This window comes from Monomorium pharaonis, chromosome 7 (genome assembly GCF_013373865.1).
Source record: "Monomorium pharaonis isolate MP-MQ-018 chromosome 7, ASM1337386v2, whole genome shotgun sequence".
NCBI lineage: Eukaryota > Metazoa > Arthropoda > Insecta > Hymenoptera > Formicidae > Monomorium > Monomorium pharaonis.
In genome coordinates, this window is record NC_050473.1 from 10,245,133 (window position 1) to 10,269,923 (window position 24,791).

General features: G+C 47.0%; 1 protein-coding gene across 3 annotated transcripts in view; it reads left to right on the forward strand.

The window, feature by feature from the left end:
* The first annotated feature begins 2,471 nt into the window (after positions 1-2,471).
* LOC105828719 (protein bric-a-brac 2) overlaps positions 2,472-24,791 on the forward strand; it is a 32,309-nt gene continuing 9,989 nt past the window's right edge. The window contains exons 1-3 of one of the 3 annotated variants that reach the window (XM_036289838.1): positions 2,472-3,145; positions 3,385-3,529; positions 4,247-4,411. In XM_036289838.1, the coding sequence (XP_036145731.1) occupies positions 3,111-3,145; positions 3,385-3,529; positions 4,247-4,411 (345 nt within the window). In that variant the 5' untranslated portion in view covers positions 2,472-3,110. Of the gene's footprint in view, positions 3,146-3,384; positions 3,530-4,246; positions 4,412-15,783; positions 18,294-24,791 lie in introns of those variants that run through there. The other 2 variants (XM_036289837.1, XM_036289839.1) reach the window with 2 other exon arrangements.

Consider the following 24,791-nt stretch of genomic DNA (forward strand, 5'->3'; position numbering starts at 1 on the left):
TTACCGTGGATCTTCGCGGCGGTTCTCCCGCACGGATTATTCCGTCGCGGATGAACACAGTGGAAAGCGACGGAACACAGTATGACGACGAGATGTAGAGACGAATGGTGGAATAACAGAGGAACCACTTTTATGCGACGCAGCGGCGAATGAATCTTTACGATCTATTCGCCTCTGCGAATTATTCTGTCACGATTAAAGAGCCGGAATACAAAGAGAAGGCTGTAAAGGTTCCTGGTAAATGACAGAATTATCGTTATTCCTTCCGACTGAAAACTGATAAAAGCGGGAATCCTTTAAATACTCATGTACGCATTAAGAGGAAACTTTGATTAAAAAAAGTATTCCACAATACTTTGCGATATTTCAATTTGCAGGTGAAACAAATGTAAAAGGTCGCGACGCTATAAAAACGTTACCATCTCCGATTCCACGATTATTTTCGCTTTATAAAAAAACATGAGAATTACGCAATCATTGAGAGATACAGCTGTCGAAGGACGCAGGAAGTGCGGGCACTACAATCGAATATGTCAAATGTCCCCTATCTATCATTCTCTCACTCTTGAAAATATATCTCTTTATCAACTGTTTGTGGCGTATCGATAAAAGTTAAAATCGAAAACGGTAAAAACTCCGTTATTATCGGCACGACACATACACACGCACACACAATTTGCGCTATTTTCTAGTTTTTCATTTTCTCCGTCGCGGTTTGCGAAGTCCCGGAGGTAAACAAAAATCACGCGATCGCGACATGACGCGGATTAGATAAATCGGAAAACGAGACAAAAGAGGTTTGAGAAAAGAACGGCGCGGCGTTCGATTATCGTCGTTCTTCCCTGTTATCACGAATTATCAGTGCGTCTTCGCGGTCGGCACACTAGGTAACCCAATTTCGCGATATCATTGTGCGCGACGTACCTGTTACGCGGCTCGCGTGTCTATGTGCCGTGCGACACGCACGCGTAAACTCGCCGTATGGACATGTTCGCGATATTCGCGGCGTATTCGGCGTTTCTCGAATAGGTTTCAAACGAATCCGAGTTTTTCCGGGCGTTGAGAAACGCGTTGCGAAACGCGTTATTGCGCATCTTCGAGAAATAAGGTGCAGGAAACGTCTTTCTCTCGGAAAAAGAATTTAAGGCGTTTAAGCCTTGTAATCCCAGCTCAATTAATTTATTTCTTTCTTAGAATCGGGACGGACGGAGGAGGGGGAGGGGGGAGGATCGGTTCAACTAGGATTAATTGAGCTACGTCGGCTAACAAGACCTTACGTACGAACTTTGAGAATTCCATTAGTCCTATAATGGCAAACATTTCGAGGGGGTTGGAGGCAAATTTTAGCCGATCCGATTGAAATTGAACGAGCGCCGTTTAATTTCAACGTTTCCACAACTTCGGAAGTTCGACACCAATGCGCGCTCGCGCGGTGCACGCCGCCGCGATTGTGATTTCTCGCAATAATCGATCAACACACAGGTGAAACAGCACGCGCGCCGTACGTACATATAAGTATACCTCGCGAGTGTAGATAGAGGTCGACGAAGTGAGTGCGTCAGGTGCGCTCACGTACATTCACAATCGTGCGTTACCTGCGAGCGTTCTCGCAGGTGCGTCCACGTCGAGGGCCCTCGGAGGATAGCCGGAGAAACGGCAGATGGTACGAGCGTGCTGACCAATGGGACGTAAAAGGGATAACGGAGGGCGAACAGAAAGAGAGAGAGAGAGAGAGCCGGAAAGAAGATTGAGTTTGGAAGGGTTAAGCCGGGAGGGAAAAGTACATTTATTTACGCCTTATTTGTACAGTGAAATATCATGTAAAGAAAGAGTTAATATTTGCGTTGACAATATTTAAGTAATCGTAAGCTGCGAGTAAGCGTGCTGAAGGATAAGGCTCATCGGGCATCGAGCGATCGAGAATTGGGTAGCCAAGAGCCAACGGTTAAGAGTTGAGAATCGAGAAATCTCAAGCGCGTATTTAAAGATTGCGCTCAGGTAGTCAGGTTTTGGAGAGAATTTTCGTGATTTTTACATAAGATTCGTGAATGGTGGGCATAAGGGCGGCGGTAGGGCGCACTCGGCGGATCAGGTGCCGAGGATAATGGGAGCGAGGTAACATGAAGATTTTCCAGGAGGCCGTTCTTTGAGCAGCGCGAGCGAGCGAGCGAGCGAGCAGGCGGATGAAAGGCGGGCAACGGCGAGCGTCGAAACGAGCGCAAGTAGCAGCAGGAGGAGAGCCGGGGAAGAATGAGGGGAGAGAGAGAGAGAAGGCGGGAGAAGGCGCGCGAGCTTAAAGTTTCCCCGTTATCGGCGCACGTCTAAGCAAGCTGATAAAAGCCCGTGTTCCTACGGGCAGATAACGGACGAAATGGCTCGGTATAAAGAGTCACATAGATAGAGGCAGATAAAGCACGGAACAGGTGAATATCGCGCGCAGACCAACGCCCGAACCTCGTCGTATTCGCGGCGCGTGCCGATTTGTTCGCTCGCTCGCTCGCTCGCTCGCTCGCTCGCGATCGTAACGATCCCGAGATTCACATCGATATCGATCGATCATAATCGTCGTCGGTACACCGCGCCGTGCTCCGGTAACGCGAAAGTGCTGCATTCCTGCTGGTTTCTTGTGTTCCCGCGTTCTCGCGCCGCACTGCGCCGCAGCTTCCGGAAATAACGCCGCTCCTCCCCGCTGGCTCCCCGCGCGGCAGCCCTTTTTCTCTCTCTATCTCTCTCTCCCTCTTCTTTCTTCCCTTCGTCTTCGCTCTTCCGTCATCCCACGCGCGTCATACCCCACGCGCCACGATCTTCTTCCCCTTTCTGCTCGGTACATCTCTTTTTTTCCCTCCCATCCCTCTCCGCTCGTCTTATTCCTCTCTCTCTCTCTGTCTCTCTCTCCATCTCGGTTTCCGCCACCCGCGCTTTGCCGCCCCCGTGGCATGTAGAAAACCCCTGTACCTTCCTACCTACTCTGTCCTCTCTCTCTCTCTCTCTCTCTCCCTCTCACCGTCCTCTTTTGCGCTCGCGTGGGTACCGTCCCCCGTCCGGTACATAAAACCTCTTGGAGATATCTTCTCCCGGCGGCCGTGGCGGAAAAAGAAACCCAATATTTCATGGAGACAGATCGTTATTGGGGCGTGCACTACAGGTACTGTCCCGCTCTCCGCGGATCGATCTCTCTCGCGGCCGGAGAAACCGGGGATGACTATCGCGACTATTGAGAAAAAGCGAGGAGAGGGTTCTCTCGTCGTCTCTTAGGGTCGTCGTCGTCGTCGACGATGACTTTTCGATGAAAATCCGTCGACACGAGGGGAAAGCCGCACTGCCCCGAGGAGGGAAAAAGAAAAAGGACTCGATCGATATCCTTCCGTTTTCTCTCTGTTGCAGCGGCGGCATGGCCGGGCAGCACTACTGCCTGCGCTGGAACAACTACCAGTCGAACATGACGTCGGTGTTCCACCAGCTCCTGCAGACCGAGGCCTTCGTCGACGTCACCCTGGCATGCAACGAGGCCTCATTGAAGGCGCACAAGGTAGGTAGGCCGGTGGTTTGTACGGTGTTACGGTGGTTACGCGCGGAGAAGGAGAAAGATCGATGGCGCTCCGCTCGGAATCGAACATCAGACCTCGATCCGAGAGGAGAGCGTCTATGACAGATTACTTCCCGGCGTGTCTCACGCGATAGAAATCGGAAGGCAAGAACGTTCGTATAAAGTTCTCAAAAGAAGAGATATAAAAATTGTATGAAATTTAAAACGTTTTATTTGGAACGAGCCGTTGTTGGAAGTATTGATAAATATCTGGCGATATCGATTTGATCGAAGCGATGCCTATGTCTCTATTTACAGTCAAAGCGGATAATCGTGCGCGCCTCCAATCCGCACGATTATACCCGCGACATTACGATACCGTTCGAAATGTTCACACCTACGCGTATAAGCGGCTCTTAAATAAGTAAACGCTTTCTGATTTTTCATCTATCTCGGTAGCTAATTGACGTGTCGATACTTGGAGCCTATAATTAGCTTCGGGAGGAAAGCTTGTGAAACGATACAATTAATGTACTCGGCAGTTTCGGCACGTTTTCGAGAGGCAAATTGGAAACAATGCACGAAAAGCGCTCTTTTCGTATTATAAACTCTCGCGTGTCGAGATTTAATCGCGGAAGCCACGAATTAATCGGGAGCGTCGACGTGTTCCGCAATCGCAAACGATTCTGTTACGTGCTTTTTTTTCTGCTTGGTGCTCAGGTGGTGCTGTCGGCCTGCAGCTCCTACTTCCAGAAGCTCCTGCTGTCGAACCCCTGCAAACACCCGACGATCATCATGCCGCAGGACGTCTGCTTCAACGACCTCAAGTTTATCATCGAGTTCGTCTACCGCGGCGAGATCGACGTTTCGCAAGCGGAGCTTCAGGTGAGCGCGCGGCGAAGAATAAGGTCGATACCACGACCCAGCCAGCCACGCGACGTCGCGAACGACGATTTCTCCCTCGACGCGAATCCGACTTGAATTTTAGCGACACTGGGGTACCCGGGGGGGCATCGAGAGCGCTCCCTCGATGACGCGAAACTATAAAATTACGAATGAGTTTCTCTCCGCGTCCAAGTCGCAGAACGAACGATCCCGTGGCTGGTTCTCAATTTCAGAACGCTGTTATTTTATCGGTTTGCTGATAACACGGTGGTATTATACTTTTCTCGACGTTCTCTCGGCAATTTTTAAGGATGAGGAAGAAATATTGAAGAACGCCGTAACTTTAATCAAGTCAAACATCGCGATGTCGGTGGTCGCAGTTCGTAATCATTAAAGAGTACCGGCCGTGACTTTCTCGAAACGGATCATTGACGCTTCTTCGGAACGCCTTGTCTATCGAAGATCCCAAAACGTCCGGATCTCGCGCTCACGAGTTATTAAATAACAACGAGCCGCGATCGCTTCGTTTTATCTTATCGCGCTTACGCGCTATTACGACGTACTGCAGAGTCGTACTGTTACGCGTCTCACAAGATCTTTCGTCGAATCGATAGCGGAACAAACGCGGAATCTGATGACAGATGGCGAGTCGAGTTTTACAAATTCGATCTTAAAAAAAAAATGAATATCTTTTTTTTTTTAAATACTTTTTTCTCCCCTTTGTGTCACTTCGTGCGTCATCCGCGATTCTCGTGGAGACGAAACTCGCTCGGCTGCATCGGCGTGTTTGAAACAGCGAGAAAGTTAACACTGGCTTTTTCCTCTCTTTTTTTTTATACGACTCGCGTGTCCGCAATAGTGCGAATTTTTTTTTAGCACGCTTCTGGAATTCGTACGCACCGGTGAAAGAGAGAGATGCCGAAGGATCGAACTTTCTCGCCGGAAATCGTTCGGCTGCCGTATCTGGCTAGTATCTAGATAAGATACGTAAATGTTTCCGAGAAAATCCATTCAATTTGGAAACGCGCATATTCTTGGCGATTCTAAGTAGGACAAGTAATTGAAGTTGGGAGATTCTTGGGGCATTGTATTGATACGGTCCTTTGGGGATAAAGTACATACCGGTATTATCGGCTATGTAGACGCGGATATTATCGACATTCGGTACGCCTATCGACCGTATATCTGCAAATTCTACGCGCGGTTAACCTGCATATCAATGTATCGTTACCGACCGCCGAAACATTTGATAGTTTTCTCTCTCTAGAAATTTATAAGTTTTGTCTCCGCGATTTACTCTCTCGCAAATTGGAATCGAGTGCAATCGCGATGAATCCAGTATAGAGTTCGTGTGTAAAGTATAATCTATCACATTACGTGTACACAATAAGTTAAACTATATGAATGCTTCACGTGTCTATTTGTATAAACATTAACAAATCACACCAAATGCAAAAATAGTAAAAATTGTATTTCATTTCTTAAATTAAAATTTTTTATATTTCTCTGTTACCAAAATACCAAAGTCAGATGACATTAATAATCCCATAACTTTAATTAATTTTTCTATGTGTATTGTATTACGATCCAGTCTATGAAACTATTAATTCTAAATGAGCACCTCAAACAGCGCAATGTCTAAAATCGAGACGTAAGACGTCTTAAATGTCTTTTAGACATCTTAACGGCGTTTTATGTCTCAATATTGAATATTTGTATTGTCCGGGACGCAAAAACACATCGTCGCTACTTTACCGGCTCTCGTTCGGTTTCACCTCTTACCCGGCGAAGAATTCGCTAGTTCGCGCGGCCGCCGCTGCGCCGCGCCGCGCGCGCTTCTAGCGCGTTCGAAATGCCCGCTCCGGACACGGCCGGCCGGCCGGCACGCGCGGGTCGCTTTTTCGCAGAGTCTCGGCGATATCTCGCGCGCTCGCCATCCGTGCGGCTTTATCGTCGCGACGTGCGCGCCCGAAAAAACTTTTTTCCCTCGTACGTACTCCGCCGGGCCACGGTGCCGCATCGTGCGTATGTGTGTGTGTGTCGCGTGTGTGTCGTGTGTGCCTGCGTGTGTGTACGCGAACGTGCGTGTGTGTGCATGTCCTGTTTTCACACGCGCGTGTTTCTCTGTGCGTCTCTTTGTACTTTGTGCGGCTGAGTGATCCAGATTTTCTGCGCGAGGGCAACCCAGGTATATCATCGCGACGAGCGGATAAGATAAGAGTCCCGTGCGGAATGCCGGCCTACCCAAGGATACCTCGCCACGGCGATAAGAGGTACGGTGCGCAGCTGCGCTACCCTTCTACCTATGTTTCTTTTTCTGCTCTCTCTCTCTCTTTCTCTCTCTCTCTCTCTCTCTCTCCTTTCTTTGTTTTTCTAGACTCTTCCTATCCGAAGACGCGCCGTCGTTTTTCGCGCCAACACAACCGGTCAAGCGCGCGATTTACCGCGATGAAAATGTACTTCGATTCCTTTCGTTGTTCCAACGTGGCTGTCGACCGTCGTGCGGTCGTTTTGAGTAACGCGAGATCCCCAAGCGAGAGCTTTGCATATCGGCTTATCGTCCCTCGCTAAGAATACGAATCGCACGTATTCTTTTATCGTGTCAGAAAATGCAGATGGCAGGTAGCAACGATTTATCAATAATAATTACGGCGTAAACCGTCTGTATTGAATTCTGCTTAAATAACGAGCAATTATCGCGGATTAATTATGTCGGGGGATATTATTGTTGAAAGTATTGACTAATTACATGTAAAATTTGGTTTTGGGAATTTCGCAAAAATAATTGCAACAACGTACCCCGGGGGATGTGCGTTCGCGCGTATTCTCGCGTGGCCGTTTCGGTTTTCGCGCGTTAATTTATTTTGCAGCCGGCCCAATTAATAAATTAATTTTATATCAGCCCTTAAATCATCGAAAATAATTCGTCCGACGTTGCATAACGCAATTTTATCACGCTCGAGACTGCCGTCGCACGGGATTCCACTTTTAGGCTCGAAAATTTTTGCACGTTTCCTACTCGATCAATTAACATTACGTTTCCACGCAGTGCGGGAGTTTCAGGAACTACATTTTATAAATTTTGCCACACAACCAGCAATTTTTTTTATTTTATTTTAAATTATCACGGAAAGAGGAAATGATACGTGAAATATATTAATATTATAATCGCATTGTAGTGCTTTAAATTACAGAAATACATTAAATTTATATCTCGGTTACGTACACCGAGAAAAAAGATTGTTGAGTATATTATATGATGTATGCATCCAAATATATTATATTTAATTTAAATTTGCGTACATGCATATATATTTGAATTAAAGAAATTTAACCAAGCTGGAAACTTTCTCTCAGGGTATGCATAATCTATCCGACCTGAATCTATATTCTCAGTTCGCATCTTTTCAATTATCATAAATTAACTGTAATGGACATTTTTGTGCCTATATATTTATATATATATAATTGTTTTAATCATGCAAATTACAGCTACTGGTTATTATTACTAATAGTGAGCGAATTTGAAAAATAATTCAATTTATTATAATAGTAATTAATTAATATTTATTATATAAGTTATTTTATTTTTGAGTCTATATCTTGAGTCTATAACTTATAAAGTAAAATTTTTTAACAGTTGGTACAACTATAAGCACAAGATTATTATTATCATTATTATTATTACTAGTATTATAGCAGTAACAACTGTAAAAATGAAGCTCTTAGCTATAATTATTTTATTCTACAAATATCGACCACTTTTCTCTCAATGCATTTGCGATCTCGATTTGTTTCCCTCCTTCTCCCGAGTCATTCTAATTGTCCGATTGTCGATTTCGGTAAAAGGTCGATGTGTTAAATTAACACGGTCGGTCCAAATCGAACGCGATCGTTTCCTCTCGCCGCGGAATCGCGGACGAGAGAGAGAGAGAGAGAGCCTCAAACGCGGCGCGCGATTTATCGGAAAGCCGCTTTCGCGCGCGGACGGGAGATTATTTTCGCCGTCCTTCGCGCGGAACGAAGGGGGATGCTTCGCCGGCTGGCTATTTAGATCGCGCGTGAGACGACGCGGCCGGACGACGAACCTGCACCGTGTGTGTGTTTCGGGTGCGGGCCAAATTTAAATCTTTCTAGCCGACAAACGACGCGGTGGCCCCGGCGCGCCGACGAGTCGTCGGCTCTCGTCGTCGCGCCGATCGCGAGAAACGACTCTCTCCTGATCCTTTTTTTTTTTTATATTTTCACCAAACTAATTCATCGACGAAAGTATCCCTGTCGGTTCCCGAGCGAGTGTCCGAGAGCGTGACCGGCAAGCAGACCGTAATTCCAGAAGTTTGTCAACTGGAACCCGGGTCCTTAAGGATTCCGGTCTTCGTTCTTATTCGCCGTCGTAGAAAAAAAATCCTCACGAGATTCAATTTTCCATCCCCGGCTCCGCGTGACGTAAAAAAGTGGAGCGATCGACGGGATAAACACCGGATTTCTCCAGAGCAATTTTACGTTCGGCGGAATAATATAAACGAGAGTAGGACGGGGGAATTCGTGATCGAGGAAGGAACCTATTTCGCGTTTTCACGGGCGCGATTGTTTGTCGCTCTCGCGTTCTCTCTCTCTCTCTCTCTCTCTCTCTCTCTCTCTCTCTCTCTCTCTCTCTCTCTCTCTCTCTCTCTCTCTCTCTCTCTCTCTCTCTCTCTCTCTCTCTCTCTCTGTTGTCAGGCTGTTTGAACCGGGTGATTGAATATTTGCGTCCTGCTGTCGCGCGGCTGCCCTCGATGGTACCTGCGCGCGTGCGAAAACACACCGGCCGCGGTCGCGAAGGATGGCCGAACGACTCTCGTCATTTCGCCGTTTTTACCTCCCTTTTCGCCCCGCTCCGTCAAGCGGGACGTGCCGGCACGCAACGATGCTCGCGCCCGTGATTGGTGCCCCTCGTCGAGGTGCTTACTCGACCCGAAGCCGCGTATCTTGCTCCCAGGATTCGCTCCCGGCGCAATTTCGGCCTGCCCGCCAGCCAGCGACACAAACCGATCGCGTCTACGGGGTGTCCCCGAAGCAACCACGTGCCGATAAAATGCTGTAAAATGCTCACCGAAATGTACAGAAATATCACGCGGAAAAAATCGAAACGTACAAAGAGACCAAGAGGTTCTATTTATTTAAGATAGAAGTTTACGCTTCAAGACTCCTTTCAGCGAAACTTAAATTTTCCTCTGCAGATCGTTTTGTATTGAGAAGACGTCCGGCCGATCGGGAATCCAAAATGCGAATCTTGGTATCTCATCGATAAGTGAACGGGGGAACCAAATAATCCACAGTAGCTACGTCTGCTACGTGGATACGACGTTACGACGCGGTATGTAATCTCGGGACACTCTATATGCGAGACATTCTCAAGTCCTCGTGCCGCACACTCGGATTAAATTGAACTTCTCTCCGCTCCGTATATATACCTCCACTTTCTGCTAGCGAAATCTCAAAACTCTGGCTATTTTAAATTATTACATCTTTCTACGATGTAATGAAACATAATTGTGCAAAATAAGTACGACTTTCAAATAACATAAATCTTGTAAATCAACACTATTCGTCGTGTGATTTGCATATTTTATTGCTTGTCGTAGCATTTTTCAATGCACGTTTTTCCGAGGGTAACAATGCTAAAATTAATCTTCCAAGAGCCCGCGACCCAAGTGCATCCGCATGCACAAAAGGCCCGGCGATTACGTTGGCGATCGCGACGCGAGGTACATTCCGTGTTTCATTTTCGGAGGAAAGCCCGCGCGCGCGCACCGTCGACTCCGTCCGTGTCCGTCCCTCGCTGTCCTTGACACGGCAGTGAGACGACAACACGCGAAGAAAACGTATCTCTCATGTGCATCGCGCACACCGCGCGCGCTCGCGCGCCTTTGTATGCATACACCCGATGTACAGGGTGTTTCTGAAATCCGCTTGCGAACTTTTTTCAACGCTCTCTATTTCGAGTAGCGCGTTCTATCTCTCCTCGCGCGTCTTACTTTATCAAATCATTATTAACGTTAATTATTATCCGTACGTGAAACCGAAGGAAAAATTTGAAATTCATACAAACAATATGATTTATGGCATCACAGTTAAATGGTCGTTTTATTGAGCCGAGATCGGCATGGCGTTTGATTTCTCGTCGCGAGGCAAGCGATAGGCGCGAACGCGTTTGCGATCATCGATCGAGAGGAAAGGACATCGCGAAGTCGGCATTCTACTGTTGTTCGACGGCCTCGTTCTCGATCCCCGACCGCGTGTATCCTTTCCACGACCGTTCGAAACCAAGCCGCTCTCGCAGGCGAGGTCCGGGATGGAGCGCGACGGGGGGAAAGGAGCGGCGTCATTGTTCTTACTCGAAGCGATTTATTTCGGTCAGTACAGCTTCCCAGATGTGTTACGGACGCGCGCGGCGGGGAAAAAAAAAGATCCCGCATCTGTCTTCTTCGCCCTACGGAACGTGTTCTCGTTCTCGCGAAAAATATCGGCCGTCAACCGGCGACTCGAATTCTGCTTTCTTCAATTTTTATCGACCGACTTTGTTTACATTGAAAAGATAATAGACACGAATCGGAAGAATGTGCAATAACCAAACGAGAAGGAGACGACACAGAGAGGGGGGTGAGGGGCGAGAGGAAGAGATTTATCGAGTCGAAGCTGCGAGCGCGGTTTAACCCCCGAAATTCACGATGTGTCGCAGATATTGGCGGGACCTGCTACGTGAGAGATAATCGATACAAGGGGTAGCAACGCGACTACTGCGAGACGGTGTAGCTATATGTTTTAACTCCGCCGGATTTAATCAATAATCGTAACGTTAACTGATATCCGCGCGACGCTCTTCGACGATCGCCGAGCGTTGGGTTACCCGGCTGTATTGGGGTTCTCTCCTCATTTACGTTCCCGAGCTGCTCGACGCTATTAACACAATTTTTCCTGCATATCTGCAGACAGCGCGACAGAAATCAATCCATTATCTTAATTTTATTTTGCCGTGTTTTTATCCATATTTTTTTTTAAAGGAGCGAGCTGTAAATCTCTTGAATTTAATTACAAACGACGTCTCGGCGTAAATTTTTATCTAAAAATATAGGTGCGTGTCTTTATTCACATATGCGGGTTAACTCTTAGACTAATTATTTTTATTGGTTTTAATTATTCCATTATGTTAATGAAATTGAAGAGAACGATTAGCATTGCAAATGCAATTAATATAAAATGTGTCATTAATTTAAGCCTTTGCATTTACTGTGTATTATATAAATACAATTCTGTTTCGTTTAATTGCTTTGTGCATTAAATAATACTGGCATCAGATATCAGATAATTAATATTAAAAAACCAATACTGAAAACACTAATTGATTAATTTTCTTTCTTTCTAATATAATTATACCTGATCTCGCGTGCGTTGCGAAAAAGCTTTGCGTAGTTATTTCAAAATATCTTGCACGAGGAAAGGACGAGAAAGTAGTATCGAGTAATGGTCTCGCTTCTCTACAGCGAGCGAGTAAGTGTCGAGTGCCCTTAGTTAAATTTAAGCGTCCTCTTGCAACGCGCATCTCCGCGACATGCGGCCGCGAATATCCGTGGAACGGTCGGCCGTTTCGCGGAGCCGCCTTTTTCGGGACCGTGTCTACCGCTGCTGCTGCTGCTGCTGCTGTTAATCGGCGCCACGAGCATTCTGCGACCGCTGCAGAACGTTTTCGTAGCGGGCGACATCGATCGGATGGCAGAGAACGCGCACCGGCTTGGCCCTGCTTGGCCCAAAGTACCTCCGACCGTGCAGGTTACCCGCGTGACGACGGGGCGACGAAACCGAAAAAGGAGAGAGAAGAAAAAAAGGGCAGAGGGAAGGGGGAGCGAAAAGATAAAAGACGCGAGGGAGAGAAATCACGCGCGGGTCCAACGAGCTTACTCGCGCGACTGTACCGGGTGTCTGCGTCTCGTCGCTGCTGCTGGTCCAGTCGAGAGGAGAGGAAAGACGGGGGAGGTAGCGGGGGGGGGGAGATGAGCCCCGCTTAAATCTCGGCTACGAAAAAGGGGCCCGCTGGCCCGAACGCGTTGTCATCGACGACGTATGAATGCACAGAACGTGTCTCCTCTGCCCTTTTAATTCAAATTATCAAGTTATGTATCACAGAATTGCTTTTAGCTGCTGAAACATTTGGGAGGGCAGAGAAAAGGAGAAGAGCAGGAAGGTACAAAGATAAAAAGACTATCCTAATTTATCCGCACGACAACAGATCTTACAACAGATCCATTTATCTCGCTCATCTTCAAGCCGAGCGAGTAAACATTTCTAGCTTTCCCTTTCTCTCTCATTCTATTCTCTTCGCCGTATATACACGTGCGACTGATAATTCCGCTTGCCACGAGGGTACCGGGGCGGCGCTCTCTAGGTCGCGGAATGACTTCATGACCGTAGCCTCCTTATCTCCCTCCCCCGCGATCAACCCGGCTAGAAGAAGAGTAGAAGAAGTCAACGCGAGGGAGGCGGAAGGAGAGAAGGAAGACGAAGTGCGGGCGAAGAAGTAACGGTGAAAGAAAAGCGACTCTCTTCTCTATCTTCTCTTTCTCTGTCTCTCTCTTTCTCTCGGTGACTCGTGGTTCCTCGGCCGACTGTACCTGCGGTTTCTGCAGCGTGCGTGCGTGCATGCGCGCGCGGAATTGCACGCCGCGGCCGTATTTGTGTACGTGCATGCATGCATGCGTGCGTGCCCGCGTGTGTGCGTAGCGAGGGAGGGAAAGAGGAGGAGAAGCAGGAGAGGGCCATGCGAACGAGTGAGCGAGCGGCTGGAGCCGCAGATTCCCTTTGTCCGCGCAAGCTCTGCAACAGCCCACGACTCCGCGTCTTCTCTACCCCTCTCCCTCCCTCTCTTCCTGCTGCCGCTGCCGCTGCTGCTGCTGCTGCTTCGCTCTTCCATCCACCGTTCTCCGCACGCCCTCCGGCACCCACTCTGCCTCTGCCGTCGCCGCCCCCGCCTCCTCTTCTGGTCCCACGATGCGATCGCATCTCGCTCGTTCGCTCGCCGTTTCTCCCTCGGTCCTTCCACTTGCTCGCCGCTCTGCCGAATCCGTGCCCTCTCGCGCCTCCACCACTCTCTCCTGCCTGCCCGCCGTCTCTCTGCTGCCACTCGATCGCCGCTGAGTCGAGTCAGCCCGACGCAGGGACGGCCCGAGGGAGGAATGATCCGAGGGCCCGTCAAGGGCGCGCGGAAGGGGTAATTCGATCGTCCCCGTATGTCCACCGGGCCGCTCCGGGGATTCGAATTATTAAACTACGCGATTCCCTCCTCCCCCGCTCACCGTCCCTGGCCATCCCCGTGCATCTCGATACCGCGATTTAGCGTTGGATAACGGCCCCCGAAGCCCGCCGACGCCTCTGCGACCCGTGCGTTTGACGCGCATTTGAGGATCCCTCGAAGCTTTTCCGGGAGGAGGTAAGGGGAACGAGATCCGTTCGTAATCCTCCTAACGTGTATTTTTACACGTGTTCCCAAGACTTTCAGCGGGAATTCGAAACCGAGGGCGCGGTATAAGGTTTCTCTAACGCAGGATTTTCACCGCGACTCATGAAAATGCTTCCTCCGTGAAGCATAAATTTTCAAGTTCCACAAATTGCCTGGGGAACTTCGGGCTTCTCACTGCATTAGAAATTAATGATCGTTATCACACTGGTAGCGAGGTACTACCTCCTCTCTCTCTCTCTCTCTCTCTCTCTCTCTCTTTCTCTCTCCGTGGCACACATATTTCGCAGCCTCCATCTCCAAACGTCGCGATTTAATATCGCATTTAACGTTTAAAAGTCGCGAGTTGACGCAGCCATAGTTTTACGTTGAAGTATCAAGTAGGTTTCTCATACAAGACTTATGTACATTCGGTCGCATTTAACTGCGCAAGATTTAATTATATTGGGGACTTAAGTGCAATATAATAATACGAAACTCTTGTGTATCACACGGTCATTCACACGGACGGCCATCGTCGTTAAGTCGCGCGTGCACGCATTCGCGAAGCGCCGGAGAACGCGGCGGCGGCGGCGGCGCGTCGTCATCGGGTCGAACGTGTCAAAGTAAACGATCGTTCGGTGCAGCGAAAAATTCCACCCTCCTCCCTCCCCTTCATGCTCCTACCCCCCCTCCCCCTCCCTCGTTGCCGGCAACTTTCGCGAGCGCGCTCGAAAAATCCCCGACGGAGAAAGTTTGTTTACGAACGGGCCACAGGGGGAATAGGATTCGCCGATCGGCCGAATATATTCCACATCGGGTTGCACCGGCTGCAAGTTGCAGCAGGGGTGTTAAAGGCGTAAGATTATGTTATGTCTACGACCTTTCCTGAAGGCTACAGCAGAACGTTAAATTTTTTTAAATGCCTTGCGATTTTTAATGATATTTGGATAGCTTTTGGAAAGCTGCTGTTCTTCTGTATACAATTCGTTATTGAAGATAAGCGAAATTACATCGATATTTTATTTAGTCTCGTAGATAAATGTAAATTTTGTGTGTGTGTGTGTGTGTAAATTTTGATCGGAGCTTGATGTAATGAAGAATTTTGTCGTTAATTGTATACAATTATATATATGATTATATATAATTTTATATAATCATATGCTTTATATATGAATTTTAAGGTATATAATCTTTATGCTTAATGAATATTAAGGTATATAATCGTTTTTAAAAAGCACAGTTTTTTAAATAAAATTATGGAAACCGGATGTTTAAATGAAGTAAATGATAAGGCTCGATATTTATCTCATCAATCGAGCTAATTTTTAGTTAAATTTTTGCTGAGTTAATCAAACTTTTCGCGTTCAACGTACCGAGACCCTTCTCCGTCAGTGTTGAGTGTTATTAAAGCGAGTCGAAGGCGATTCGCGCGAGACCCGAGACGCGAAACACGCCGACGTGTCTGGTGTGAATGCGAATTAAGCGCAGAGAGGATGGAGGACGAGGAGTCGCGGTAAAAGAGGAAAGGGAATCTCGACTCTGTTCCCTGTAACGAGAGACTGATGACGCGACGGCGCGCACGCCCGTCGCAAAGACTTTACCTAGAGTCTAAAAGAGAGATAGATCAAATGCATTATATTAAATAATCTGACATTAACAGCATCTCGACTCGCCACAGAATAGACAACACTCGCAAATAAGAATCTCGATTGTCTATTCAAAAAATTGCGGTCGCATAATCGGACAAAAAATACGACTTCTTAAAAGTGAATAATCCAGATAAATGAGCTGAAGCTATTAAATAAACTAGATTTAATGTCTAAAAATTAGAGATAATTTAAAAAGGGAAAAATCTCACTAATTTTATTCATAAAATAGCTGGAAATGGAATATTGATCGTTAATGAAGAGATCGAGAACCCAGAGCGGTGATGGTTCTGGAACGTCCAGTGGGAGATTAGCGCGATCTAAAGGGCCTTCTCGTGCTAGTAGCAACGGACGTTCCGCAGACCGGCCGACCGACCGGCACCATCGCCGATGCGGCACGAATACCGATTGCACAGGCGGCGGCGGCGGCGGCGTCGGCGAAAACAACGACGCACTCTCTTGGGGAGATTATCCCGGTCGCCGTTCCGTGCTGAAGCTCTGCCCGATAGATCGATCCTCTCTGTCGCCCGCATACCTCTCGACTTAACGTCTCTTCGAAGCTGTCCCGCGTCCCGCCTCGCGTCGCGTCGTGTCGTGTCGCGTCGGGCATGCACGCCGACGTCCCTTCGTCGGGGACTCGTTCGGACACCGTCGCCAGGGTCGTGACGAAACTCCGCGGTGCCTGTAATACCATTCTTCGCCAAAAATCACGTCGTGACCCTCTTCTTCAAAGAGAAAGATGAAATATGGGAAATTGCAAGGAATTGTGATATACATCAATGAATCCTGAAAAGCAAATTTTGCAAGCTCTCAAGTTTCGGTCGTTAATCCGGTTTCCACTTGGAGTCGTTTTTCGTTTAACTTGGATTTTACAATATTTTAATATCCGTTTTCCTCCGTCATTCTCTGCCGTTATTCCAAAGGGTGAAATGTGGTCGATCATGGTTAATTGCACGTATCCATCTATCACAATTAGACAGCACACGTGTCTCCTTGGCCGTTAATGCTAATGGGACGAATTCTCTCGTGGCTCACTCGCGACACCAGCTTGATGGCTGGCGACGCGGGGAACGTGATGTCGCGCGTACGCCACTGGCCGATCCTCCGTCCCCCTTTCGCGCCCACGTGCGTGCGTACGGCGATCTCCATCGTTGCGGCTGGCGTGAGTGCCTAACATCGTCTCCGTTGCGCTTACGATGAATCGCCCCTGTCTCTCTGTCTCCTTCCCTCTCCCTATCTAACTCTACCGCCCCCTCCGCCCTCATGGGTGTCTGCATCCGTCTTCGTCACGGCAGCGCCGAATCGCGTCTCTCTCTCTCTCCCTCTCTCCCGTTCTCTCTTTCAGTCTGTGTGTTTCAGCCAAATTTCTCTCTCTCTCTCTTCCTCTCTCGCTTGCATGCCCACTCCGTCTACGTTTCACGCATCTCTCTCTCTCTCTCTCTCTCTCTCTGCCTTCCGCGCCACACACAGAGCCGTGTGTCTCCGGTCTACGTCCTGCTCTCGGTCCGTCTCGCCCGTTTCCGCGCGCGGATCGCGCGCACGCCGGCCGTCCTCGTCGCACCCGCGCAAGAGACGGCCGCGTTTCTGTCGAGCGCGCCGCAGACTTGGCTCGCCCCCAGTCGCCCCTCTGGCCCCGACCGACCGCGGTCGTGCCTCGTCGAGTCCCCCTCCACTCGATCAGCATCCCCCATCCGTCCCGCTGCACAGCCGCGCGTCACCCTTTCTCTGTCCCACGTCTCGTCGCTCCTCTCTCGCTCCTTCCCGCCGGCGTTCCCTCTCTCCCCCTTACGATACCCCGCCATCACGGCTGGTCAGGTACGTTTGTTCTCTCTCTGGCTCGATGCCGCGCACGAGTCGTCGGCTCACTCGCTCTCTGTCCTTCGTCGGGCACGCATCCCCCGCGAGCCGCTTCCTCGAGCGCGCGTTGAATCCGTCCTTGTTCCCGTCGGCGAATTTCGCGGCGTTCTCCTCTTCCTCCTCCTCCTCCTCCTCCGCCACCGCCGCCGCCGCCGCCACCGCCACCTCCTCTTTCTCATCGTCGTCGTCCTCCTCCTCCTCCTCCTCCTCCGCTTCCTCCTGCTCGCCGCTTCGTCCTCCTCATCTCCTCGCTCCTCCGAATGCCGTGCGTCCTCAGCACGGAGCGCCGAATGCCATTTCACTTTCGTTGGGCTTCGCCGCGTAGGAGATCGGGCCCTGCCAGGAATTATCCTCTCGTTCCGCGCGCTCGTAACCTCCCCGTGCGCGCGTATCGTTTCGGCCGGCTTTCTCGCGGCTGCGTCGTCCTCAACGACGACGATCACGGCGACGACGACGACGACGGCGACGGCGACGGCGACAACGACGACGGGGACGACGATCACGTCGGTGACCACGGCGACGATCACCGCGACACGTTTTCTCGCAGTGACTTCCCGACGATTTCTGCCTCCACCTCCTCCGCGTCGTCCTCCCTCTCGCCCGTCGTCGCCGCCGTCTCTTTCTCTTCTTCTTCTTCTTCCTCCTCCTCCTCCTTTTCCGCTCTTCCTTTTCCTCGTCCTCTGTCTACTTCCCGGCCGTCACTTCCTCCACCTCCACTTCCACCACCTCCTCCTCCTACTACTACAACTACCACTGCTACTACTACTCCTCTTGTTCTTCTTGTTCTTCTTCTTCTTCCGTCACCTCCTCCGCCTCCTCCTCCTCATCCTCCTCCTCCTCATCCTCCTCCTCCTCCTCTTCGTCTGTCTCGACGAGGGACCGTTTGCCCACGGAGCGCCGCAGCCAGGTGAGTGATAAACGATATAACTTCCTTCGCGCCCGGATACGGTAGAACGGCGGAGCGTCGTCTCGGCGCGTCGCGTCGCGATATCGCTCGGTGCAGCAGGGCGATGGGCATTGCTCCCTCGGTGAATCGTCGGCATGAGGAAGAGGGCGACGGCGGCGGGTGGTGGAGAACGAGGGAGAGAGAGAGAGAGAGAGAGAGAGAGAGGAGAGGAAGAGCGAGAGAGCGGACTTTATGCGGGCGCGGGCCGAATCTCGAACGATCACGCCAAACGGCGCGGACTCGCCGCCGCCACGCCGTTTCGAGATATTTTTGTGCCGACGAACAACGCGCGCGAGCGTTGCAGAAGTATGCGCCGGTCGTCGCGGCTGTCGGACTCCCCAACACCGTCTCGCTGCGATCCGGATTTGTTTCGCTCGTCGTCGAACGTTCTCGTCGCCGCCGCCGCCGTTGCCGCGCGTAGCTGTTGCACTTTGCCTTCAAATCACCGATGATTCGAACGTAACCGTCGGTATCAGCCCTCAGCTCGACGGGAAAACCATGGAGTTTAATTGGGAATTCGGTAAATGCGCCGATGCGCCTTGTCGTGCGTGTCTAACGCGATGCAAAAATATGTGCGCACGTCGTACATGCAAATCGAGTTCGTCAATATTTAAGTCGCTGTAGCGCTTAGCGGAATTTATGCCCAGACGACTTTTGTGTTACGCGCTTTGGTAAGTTTGCGTGGCTTCTAGTTTACATCTCATACAAACTTTAATGAGTCACAACAATTTCGCGAGCACCTTGAATTAATGTCGCCTCGAAGCAACACAGTTCGCCTAACCTTCGCAATAGTTTGGTAAAGTCGCTAATTGAGAAAGTATTTAATATCGAAAGTTAAAATACTTTTGAAACGACGTGTCGTGTGCGCGTAAAGAGACGAAAGTTTTTATTTCCTATTTCTTTTAAATAAATTCGATCTCAGCAGACGGGAACACCGTGTATCGTGTGCGTCTGGCGTGATTCGTATAAAGTACTGGAGAGATTAGGTAGGCGATCTCGAGTGAGCCACTCAAAACAGAAAAAATTCGGGGAATTTAGCTTTGATAAGGGAAACGGCAAGGGAGACCTGCACGGCGAATACGCGCGTCTAAAGATACAAATCCACTCACGCGAGTGTGTGTCTTTCACGATGGTTTTTCCTCGAACGACTTGCGAACGCGTGTTTACACTGAGACCAAAACGATGTACTTTTACCGTGACCAACACTGACGAAACCGCACAACTCTGCACGCTACTGTCACAATTGACACGCGCGATTTTTAGTCGCGAGTAGACGCGTAGCTGTCAGACCGGTTTCACCGACGTCGGTTAATCCTAACCGACGTTGCTTGATTCAATCCTTCTTCTTTGTCTACGTGACCAATGCAGTGCTTCTACAAGATAAGACAGGAATCAGTTCGCAATCAAGATTGAGATTCATAAAGTCTGTTGGTAGTAGATTGTTCAATTTGTCGTTCTTTTTAATTAGATATTCTGTATAACGTAATAAATATACTTGTATTTTTTTGTGTATTTCTGTAATAGAATATATGCGCAAGAAAGAAAGTTTTGTAGAAGCTTTAATCTCGATCCAGGGATTGGGAAACTCTTAGACGTGTCAACGTTTATGGTCAATAAGAAAAGGACAAAGCGAAATAGCTACATAATCCGATAACTCCAATTAATTCAAAGTTCTCTGCTCCGACAGCAATTTGTATCTTTCACGAACTGATGAATTTAGTGGATTTCGCATGCTTCGATAAATTTTCGATACTCCGAGATTGGAACAATATTATGGAAAATTTGATAACGTTCGACATATTGACAATATTACGGAACGTTGGATGACAAATGTTGAAGAATCGTCGATATGAGAATTATTGATGAGACGATAAACAAAACATTTTTCATGTGTGGCAATCAGTTTCACGATTATTGCGTTCTCAACTAGACAATATGTTAATAATTTCTCTATATTATAACCAAATGAATCTCTTATCAAATGTTTGAAATATACAAATGCAAAGAATATTTTTTAAATAAATAAAATGATAGGAATGACTTTTACGAAATATCGCTCTTTTTAATCTTGAACTCTAGTTTCGTCAGTTTTTTTCGCAATATTTTTTTAACAAATTGTTTTAAAGCTATTAAAATAAACGAATTGACGATAAACTCCTTAGTTTATCGCGAGACATCGATAATGTTATGATTTTCTCAGGTATTATGACGGGTATATTGTTTCGTAGAATAGCGTCGTTGCATAAAACGATACGTGAAGCTACGACGACACGTGTTGTTGGTGCACCTTAAGTTGCATACACATCATGCTCGCGAATTGTTAACTTCGTAAGCTAATCAGCTCATCGGACTGTTTCGCGATTATATTAACAACTCATTAAATCAATGAACGACTCCAAATATAAATCTCAAGGTTCATTTTTATGTGTCGGAATTGCATCAAGAATTTTAACGACAATGTAAACTTTTTGTTTTACGCGCCAGGAGAGTATCAATTATTGTTTTTCTTATTTTGAGAAACTTGAGAATTTATAAAACTATTTTAATGTAAATTATAATTTTACTTTATTACACTACTCCTTTCGTATAATTATATAAAGTAAACTTTGAAACTGTTATGCTAAATTAATTGACCGTTATATGCTTTGTGCATTTAAAAATAATATTAATAATAAGCGTAGCTTAAAAGAAATTGTAGTAAAAGAAATAACAGATTAATAAATTTTGTTATGCGATTATAAATATTGATTCGCGATACAACATAATTCACAAGTTAAACAAAAACCTTGTATTATCCCAATATTATCAGCGCTTGGTGCTTTTTTAATGTGTGAAAGACATTGCGCTTTTTAATTCTCAATTTGTCATGCGAGCGATCAAAAAACGGTCAATTCAATGAAACGATTCGATGAAAATGCGTGCCGCGGAAAATAGCGTCTTGTTTGTACGATTTACAATGTTTTGAACACCTGATTGAGTGTCCCGTGAGAAGACTCGCCCGTAAAAAGATCCGAGATCGTTTCTCTTTTCTTGGAGATGGTGAGTCGAGAGTGACTCTTACGAGAGGCCTTTAAACTGACTACGAAGCCCGCCCGTTCCCCCATTATCTGACTCCTCTGCTCCACGTTCGTAAATATCCGATTGCGTCTACGTTGGTCGTAGCGCAAATTGCGGTTAACCGTGTTTTTCTTTATCCATATCTGAGTTATGGAAAAAGTTAAGAGGTAGCCATTTAAGATTTCGTGAGAAAAGGATTATAATTCAGCTGTGATCTAATAGATTTAGTATCGTAAAAACGAGTCTACAAATTAAAGTACATTAAAAATTTATAAAATATAGTATTTACCACCGCGAAAACCTGAAATTTTTCAGGGATTTAATTTTTTAGCCTTGAAAATTATATAAATTTTCATGAAATTTTTAGAATTTTACTTTGAAATTTTAATTTTTCTATTTTTGACAAAATTGTTGACTCTATTTTTTTCTTGATTACGAATAATCAATTAATTAGCATTGTGTGTAATATTAATGTATTTGTGTATTTTATGAACCACAACAGATCGTTACATTTAATTCATATTATTTCTCTCTTTAGCACTTCCTTACCTTTAATATTAAAAAATTTGATGACTTCTTTATGATGTTATAAAATACATTTATTTTAAAGCTGCATTTAAAAAATCTGTGATTTTACCTGGGAATTTTTGATAAAACTTGGAAAATCCAGCAATCTTCTGGAAATTCTTTTACAAAATTTAAGTAAACATCCTGTAAAAGTCAAGAAAATTAATTTTTTTTAAATATTTTTTATAGAATTAATTGTAAGATATCATTTACATTTAGAGCTTAGGGACATTTATAGAAATATTTCTTTGATAATTAACGATGTTTGAAAAGAAGACTAATTTAGATATATTATCCCGTTTAAAAGATCGATATTAGCTTACTTTGAAAATTATTAATATGATATTAACAAAATATGAATTGTTTTATTATTAGCATCTCTAACATATTTATGGCTTTGTGACTATAGTGACTTCTTAATTTATAGACTCGAGTTTAAATTTCATTGTCAATTAGTATTTCTAAATACAGTGCACGTCAAAGGGTGTCAAGAGTGCATGAAAAATTTTAAGATGCTCATTTAGTATCGAGAGGCATTACATCGATGCGAAGAAAGTCGATATCGAGAGCGGGATACTAATACTCTAGCATTTATGCATTATTTCAGTACATCGTATTTTACATTGCCAAACGCATCGCGCCTCAAAACATCGATATCTTTCAGTGGTGTCAATGGTGAAGGAGATATCGATGTAAAACATCAATGCATCTTCGCTATTTATTACTTCTCCTTGCTACATAACCATCGTACGACTCGTTGCTAGACGCACCACGCTAGAAATTTCAAGATAATAGTCGCCGGCTTGTAATATCGATGATATTAATTAAAGATGATACATTGATATATCGACGGATAATATAAAGATTAACGTTTCGATCGTCGCTTAGATCTCCCTTTCGGATTCATCGTCGCGAAAGTCTACTAGAAGATACCTTTGCTGATCGTATTCTTACGTTTACTCGAGGGCAAGCACGTGGTGTGGCCAGGGTCGCGCTCCCATTCAGAAAGGAGGTTATACAGCGACGCAGAGAAGAGAGAGAGAGAGAGAGAGAGAGAGAGAGAGAGAGAGAGAGAGAGAGAGAGAGAGAGAGAGAGAGAGAGAGAAAGACACAGAGAGAGAATGTTATACTCGTGACGCCCGTTACATTATCAATTCCGTTATGGCGCCGTATTCGTAATAGTGGAGACGACCCTACGACCGTCTTCGGGGATTCCCCTCTTGCCTCCTCTTCTCACTAACGTACTTTTACCTCATGTCTCTTTTTTCTTCTCTCTCTTTCTCTCTCTCTATCTCTCTCGCCGCGTTATTCGTTCTACTCCCGTTTTTCTCTTTCCTCTTCCGCGCTCTCTTCCAACTCTCCTTTTTCTTCTTTTCTTTCTTTTCTCTATATAAAGCACCTTACTTTCTCTCAGTACGCTCTCTTGGCGAGCAACTCCTCCCCCCGATGCCCTTCTACCCTTTTCTTCTCCCGCGTCCTTCTTTCCGTTTCCGTGAAACCTTTCCACGAAGGTCGAGCTTTTTTGCGGATTTGCACCTGTTGGACCTCGACCGCGCGCTCCAATCGCTCCCTTATTTCTTCTCGTATAGAAAAGTCGCTCGTTTCACTTGTGCGCGTCAAACGCGGGAAAGCCCACGGATTCAGCCCATGGATTTCTCGCGCGAACTCTCTTTTCACGTGTCTCCTTCGATGGTCCGACACTTGGCTGAATTATTTATCAACACGAAAACGGATGCAGATCGGTTTGATCGACAAGTAAATTTAGCAAGACAAAGACACACCGGAACCAATACTTCTCAGTTCCTGGGACGAAAAATGATTTTTAGCGGGAAGAAATGCTACCAGGTTTCGGAAACAAGCCCGTATTCATAGTCGTTTCTCAATTCTCAAGATCGGTCTGTTTTTATCTTGCGTATGGTAAAACGCAGTAGGCGAGACAAAGACAGACTACTTAATCTTGAGAAATGAGGAACAACTATGAATACGGGTATTAATACGTTTGCCGATAATCCTTATTGCTAATAATCTTTGCGGAAGTCTCGTATAGCTTCACGTTTGTTTCACAATGAAACTACACGAAATTCATGCTGTAATCTTGCAGAATAGAGGTCTCTTATTTAAAAGTACGAGCAAGTACTCTTCTTACATCTGCAGTCTTATGAACACATTCTCGAAGTTTTCTCCGGAAGAAACCACGCGATAAAACTTAACTTGGCATTTCACAGTATGATAATGCAAGTTGTAATGACTTAAAAAAAACTCGAATTGCATCGCAAATAAAAGCTCGTCCTCGTTTCAAGAGACAGTTGAAGCCGACGATTGGTTCTTCGCGAAGAGCCGTCCAATGAAACTTCGCTGGACTGCGAGATTGGGACATTCTAGCTACTTCGTTCATCTCGTGCAAAGATCTTTTTTTTTTAATTTACGAATTTCGGAAAGAGAAATCGGAGAAAGAGAAATTCGGAAAGAGAGCGATCGACGCGGTCCGAAAGAAAACGCAGGTGAGCCAAAACCGGAAGCGAAGCTACCGGCGGGAGGGCGACGGGAAGGAAAACGGGGGAGAGGCTCGTGCTTTTTTTCGCCAGCGTCTCGCGTCAATTAGTCCGGGATAATTGGTCGGCCGATGCCCTTGAACCCTAAGTATTGATTGGTGAGGTCGGATTCTGCCGGTGTGGCGGTGTCCCTCTTGCCTCCGAACCGATGGCACCACCCCTATGCATCCACCTCCGAACCGACCAACCAACCAACCAACCACCCGCCCCGTCGCCGTCGCCGCCGACGCTGCCGCTACCGCCGCCGCCGCCGACGTCGCCGCCGCCTAACCCCCGCATCGAA